The sequence below is a fragment of the Aythya fuligula genome, chromosome 18 (assembly GCF_009819795.1).
Source record: "Aythya fuligula isolate bAytFul2 chromosome 18, bAytFul2.pri, whole genome shotgun sequence".
Lineage (NCBI taxonomy): Eukaryota > Metazoa > Chordata > Aves > Anseriformes > Anatidae > Aythya > Aythya fuligula.
Window position 1 is genome coordinate 9,258,363 of NC_045576.1, and position 6,212 is coordinate 9,264,574.

Consider the following 6,212-nt stretch of genomic DNA (forward strand, 5'->3'; position numbering starts at 1 on the left):
GTATTATTGTACCCATTTTCAGGAACATTCTGACAGACAATTTCTTAGCTGGGACACACTCTGGATACGCTCTAACCAATTTCTGAAGTTAGTAGCCCCAAGAGCTCCTCCCCGATTCCACTAAAATCCACTTACTCACTGTGTGATAGTTTTACACAACACAAAGGTCGGTTAGGAAATTTTACTGCAGACCTACAAAGGAGTTTGTGCCACAGAACCACCTGCGGTGCATCAAGTTATTTTACCTTTTTACCCTTAAAAATGTACATAATTTGATAATGTGCGGTATTTGCTGCACAGAATTGCTTACAAAAATGTTGACAAATACTCCCTTCAGATAAAATGCAAATTTGCATGTCTGTACAGCAGAACAAGCCACTAGCTTGGCCTTTTAAACCACTTCTTTGCCAGGACTTGAACTTGTCTTCCACATTTTTCATGATTAGCTGGATGAACTGGCGATAGATATCAAAGTTTAGGATCTTCAACTGTAAAATAACAGCATGCCAGATTTAGAGAACCGGTAAAATGTTCGGGGGGCTGGCAAATCTTCTCCCACAACAAACAAAAGAGGCTGCGTATCTTACTACTGCATCTCAACGTCTCCACTTAACTCTTCGGGAGCACAAAGATATAAAGATATTTTAAATATAAAATTACTACAGACACACTAAATACTGCACCTAGTCTCCAGTTAAATTCTTTCATCCTGAAGATCAAAGCGAAGTAACTGGTTAACAACAGTGATGGTCGATCACTGTAATGCTCAGGGACAGCAACATCCATCCAAAAAAAAAAAAAAAAAGCTTCTTAAATGACAAATTCTTTCACTCAACTCTACTGTTGAGTATTAATTTGGTAGACTAATGATTATCTCAGCCCAAATCTAGATATGCAGCTCTTCCTCAAGCTAGTTTTCCAAGTTTTTGATGAAAAAAAACATTAAAAAAAATGGGGCTATCTAGGCGCCTTCATTAAACCCTTCTTTTAAAATCCTGCAATGTGTGGAAAACAATGCAACTGAGACAAGCATAAATATGAAGTTACAGCAAACAGGAAACTGCAAACAAGTTCAGTGACAAGGTATATGGGATACCCATCCTAAAAGTGTATCTACACTTCTGGGGATACAAAGGGATAACAGACGAAGAACATGCCATGAAAAATCCTTCTACCAAAGGTCTATCCAGCAGAAGGGAAAGCAATCAAACATCATACTCATTCACACAAACTTTAACTACACCACTATTAAGCATTACATTGAAGACATTTTATCATTTTGAAGATTTTCTTTCCCTAAATGCTTGAGTAATGCTAGAGTAATAGTTAATCAAGTCTGAGATGTATCGTAAGCATCACACAGAGCACAAGAATCCACCCTTACTTGGCCAGAGACATTGCACTGTGCACTTTTAATCCGTTGTTAAGAATGTAAGGTTGAAAAAACGTAAATATTCCATTACTTAAATTGGATGCGATTTAAATGCAAAATCTTGGCTGGTAGGACAATTTGGTATTGCAATTTTTCAATACCCTGCTTTAAAAAAAATGAACTCCTCAGCCCCCAGAGCCCCATCCTGATGGTTGCAGCAATTGAGGCTGCAAGTGATCTAGAGGAGATAAGTAGAGAACAATCGCTCCTCGTCTCTTCTAGGAGAAAAAGAAAACAAAAACAAACCAGTGTGCACAGCACGATTCTGTTGGGGCAGTTTAAAACAAAGGAGATGGTCCTTCAAGCTTCACCATTAACTACAGGAACTTTGGTGCTGTATGTTACAATTTATCTCGCTTCAAGACAAATATATGAAAGAAGAAAAAATATATGAAAACCAATTCTGGCTTTGAATGCACCTGGGTCAAAGAGCACTGGAGCCTGGGAAGGTGCTCTGGAGGTGTATCGCTGTGTGCTTGCCCTACTTGTAATGCTTTCTCTGTGCTGGCCACTGTCAGATAAAAAGATACAGAGGTTACATGGATCTTTTTCTTGCCTATTAAACCTGTTCTAATGTCAAGTGTCTCTTCTTGGATTATGATAAGACCAAGATTTCAATCGGTGCCAAAATCACAATGTAGGCATTTGTTCAGCAGAAACAAGACAGACTGAGCTCATCAAGTGAAAAGTTTGCACCTTCCTCCTTGCAAAAGTGAGAAGAGAGAGGCCTTTAGGCCAACACTGAGCTAAATGAGAACTGCCAGCAAAAGCCAAAACAACAAGATTGATATTTTAACTATCAACACTCAGTTTAAGAAAAGCACACAAGGATGAAAATGCTTACACTTACACTTATTCCTAAAGTTAACTGTAGTCACCTTGATGAAGTAAAAAATAACCATATAAATTACCAAAATGGTTTCTGATATACTTAAATACCACATAAAACCTGTCTATGCTTGCACAACAATGAACACAGAGCTATCTTATTTGCCAAAACTCTTAAGTACATTTCAAAAATTGAATACACCCATACTTCGCAGAATTCATTTTAAACCTGGATATTCATGTCAAAGATACTTTCCTGACCTAGCCAATTAAAATCATAAAATATTCCTTCCCTGACAAAAGGGCTCTCGAAACAGTTACCAAGTAACCAAAAAAAAGTAAATTAAAGTTACCAGAACAGAAAATAGAGCCAAAAGTCAAGAAAGTACAGACCTTTTTCTTCTGCAAAGCTACACCTCAAACTTAAGTAACAAATATTAAAAAATATATAAAATACTTGTTAGAGTTGGCCTACAACCAAATTAAACTAAAATTAACCCCCAATTTCTAAAGTAAATAAATAATTATGATTTTTTTTAAATTAATCTAAATTCCTGTGTATAGGTATGCAGACTGAAAAGCAACTGCATTCACACAGTTTTTTAAAGAACTGTTATGAAGTCTGTTATAGTTATAAAGGCTGATACCACTAACTCACTAAAATAAAACCAAATGACACATTTAGTAGTCAGTATTTCCCCCTTAAAAAAACAAACAAAACAAAAACAAAAAAACCTAACTACTCAAAATTACACCTTTTTTTTTTTTTTTAAGATGCAATGCATTTACACAAACAACCTGTTCCTGCCCCCTTCCAAATGGGCCGAATACTTCTAGAGCAGCAGTGTTTCCTATCCTGTAGTCCAATTCAGAAACACTCCTAGGCTACGCCTAAATTTAACTACTCTCCTGGTTCAGAGACCTTAAAAAAAAATCCTAAACTTGAGCTCCATTCTGGAATAAATTCAAATAAACCCAAAGCGTTAAAGTTTAGATAAAAAAATTTTGAAGCTTGAAAACCACACAGCTAGTGCACTAATTATGGACAAACAGAAGTATAGGCCTTAAAAGAACTGCGCCCAAATTTCCTACTAGAGGTTAAAAAAAATTAAAATATAATCTCAATGATGTTTAAAAAGCTTTAAGCCAAACGTGAGTTTTAAAGGTTGCCAAGTCTTGAAATAAATTAAGAATTTAATGCCAAGACTTTTGACTCAACCTCCAACTTTTAATCTTCGTGTTTAAGAATGCCTTATTAACTAAAACTAGGTTTACACCCTTGCAATGAGGCCCAGTGCACTTTTCCCTAAACTATAACAATGCAATCTCCATTTTGAACAATGCACCTCATTTCCCTCCTTGGTAAGCTAGTTTTGTCTTAAAGCCAGTAAATGCTGATTCCAGTTACACTTCTGATTGCAAAAGCCTGCAAATTATCAGTGCTTATGGGTTTTCTAGGCCACTCCAAGTTGCATGTGCTTCCTTTCAGCAGCAAGTTATATTCACAAGCACATGCCATCCTTTCCTGCACAAATTTGAAACGACCCCTTTGCAAGGCATGCATCTCGTTCCCCTTGTTTTTAAGTATTAAGCGAACGCTCCGTACACTTTTTATACTGTTTGCAACACGTCCTGGTGTACCAGGCGTTTCTGCAGTGACCAGGATCACCATGCATATTTGCAAAGCATCCCCTTGTTACAGCATGTCCTACCCTCCCTCCTTCCTTCCTTCCCTCCCTCCCCTCGCTGCATGTGTTTGTAAGCACCTTCTAATGTTCCCTGCATCCGTGGGGCTGCGAGCGGTTAATTTATATGCCCCTACTCCCTGTGAGTGCTTCAGGCATCCCTCCCGTCCCCGCACGGGAGGAAGAATACACGAGGATTGTATCTGCACACCCAGAGGGAGCCTGTGGGGTGCCCTCGGCTCGTTTCCGTTCATCCCCCTGCCTCTCTACCTGGGGTGCTGCTGTAGGTGCTGTGGCTCCTGAAGCTGCTCTCAGTGCAATAACTGGCATCGTCTTCGTCCTCCATCTCTTCAGGGTAGTCAGAGTCGTCGTCGTCCTCCTCCTCCATGATCTCCTCCTCCTCCTCCTCGTCGGAGTCCTGGTTATCCTCGGGGTCTCCCTCCTCTTCCTCCTCGGACACCATGCTCTCCTCCTCCTCTTCGCTCTCATGATCGTCGTACACCACTTTGCTGATGCTCCTCCTGGACGAGGCAGCCCTGCCTTGGCTGTTGCAGCTGCCTCCTCCGCCTCCTCCCCCTGCTCCTCCAGCCCCAGCCCTGCCCCTACCCTTACCGCTGCTGCCTCCCCCACCAGGGGTGCTGCCGCCGCCGCCGCCTCCCTTCCTCTTGCTGCCCCCCCTGGGGGAGACGCCGGCGGAGGAAGAGGCCTGGGCAGCCCCGGCCCCCTTCTGCTTGGGCCCCGCCGTCTCCGCCTGGGCCGAGGCCGCCCACCTGCCGCGGCTGCTGCCCCGCTGCCGGGACCTCAGCCCCCCGATGGGGCCCGCGGGGGCGGGCGGAGCCGGGGAGCTCGCCTGAGCGCCGGCCGCCGCCGCCTGCTGCTGCTGCTGCTTGGGCGGCCTGCCTCGCCGGCCCCGCATCTCTGGGCGCTGGCCGAGAAGGGAGGGGGGGGGGAAGGGAAAGGGGGAGGGAAAGCGAGGCTCGGGAGGGCGCTCCGAGTCCGGACGGGCTGCTACGGGGAAGCTCCCCCCCCTGCGAGGGGCTCCGGGCCGGGGAGGGGGGGCCGCCGAGCTGGGAGGGCCGAGGGCTCAATCCGAATTGCCGGCGTCCCGCTCCGGATCGCCGCCGGCCGCCATCTTGTTTCTTCGTCTCTGCCTCGGCTCGCTCCGCTCTGACTGGGGGAAGCGGCGGCGGCAGCAGGCCCCGAGCGCCTCACGTGACCGGCCGCGCCCGCCGCCCGCCGCCAGGGGGCGCTGCGGCCGCCGCCCGCCACAGCCATGTTGGGGCCGGCGCGGTCGGGAGGCTCCGTGCCCCTCGCTCGCCCCCCGGTCGTTCCAAAGCCCCCCCAGCACCCTGCCCACCGCCTTCCCCTCACGCCGGGACGGAGCGCTCCGCTTCCCCGGCCGCCACACGCCGCCACCTGGCACGAGCTGCCCTCAGTCCCGCCGTCCGTCGCCCCCCCCTCCCCTCCTCTCCCCTCAGCCCCATTCCCCTCAGCACGGTTCCCCTCAGCTCCGCCGCCCGGCTGAAGCCGCCTCGTTCCCCCCTCAGCCTCCTCATACGCCCCTCAGTCCCCTCTGCCCCGTCGCCCCCACACCTGCACCACGCCGCCCGGCAGCGCTCCTCTCTCCCCGAACTCGACCCAAGCCCTCAGCAGAGGCGCCCCCTCAGCTCCACGTCCCCCCCCCCACGGCTTCAGCCGCCGGCACATCCCTCAGGGGGCGGCTGCCCGCGCAGGTCGGTGGGCAGCGGGGCTCCCTCCCCGCCGCTCCGGCCCGAACCGGGCTCTGCCCCTTCCCCGCAGCGCCCACCAAAAGCGGAGCCACCGGGAAGCCCCTCAGGACGGGCTTCCCTCGCCTGCACCGCCCTGAAGGGGCGGCCAAACACTTCCCCCCCAGCCCTAACACCTGCCACGTTCAGGGCCCGTGCTTTAAAGCTTCAGCTTTTAGGAAGAGATGAGAGAGCTTGGTGATATGGCTTAGTGGAGGGCTTGTTAGTGTTAGGTCAGTGGTTGGACGAGGTGATGTTGGAGGTCTCTTCCAACCTGGGTGATTCTGTGGTATTAAAACCCTATTGCAGCTCACCGCAATTGCTATAAAGTGAAACAGACAGGGAAGATCACACAGGGCCCCGCCCTTTGCTTAATCTACTTTCTCTGAAAAAAGTGCCTGCAGTTCACTGGAGCACTAGGAGACAGAGATGAGCTTCGTCTATTTTGTATTCCCTCATTTTCCAATTTGCCAGAGCCCGTAGAGGGTTATAAGTCTACAC

At 48.0% G+C, this 6,212-nt stretch overlaps 1 protein-coding gene across 10 annotated transcripts in view; it reads right to left on the reverse strand.

Annotated features, from left to right (window-relative positions):
- Positions 1-5,096, reverse strand: part of BPTF (bromodomain PHD finger transcription factor) — a 57,048-nt gene extending 51,952 nt beyond the window's left edge. For all 10 annotated transcript variants that reach the window (XM_032199979.1, XM_032199975.1, XM_032199974.1 and 7 more), the window contains exon 1: positions 4,216-5,096. In XM_032199979.1, coding sequence (XP_032055870.1) covers positions 4,216-4,861 — 646 coding nt within the window. In that variant the 5' untranslated portion in view covers positions 4,862-5,096. The remainder of the gene's footprint in view (positions 1-4,215) is intronic.
- Positions 5,097-6,212: the final 1,116 nt, after the last annotated feature.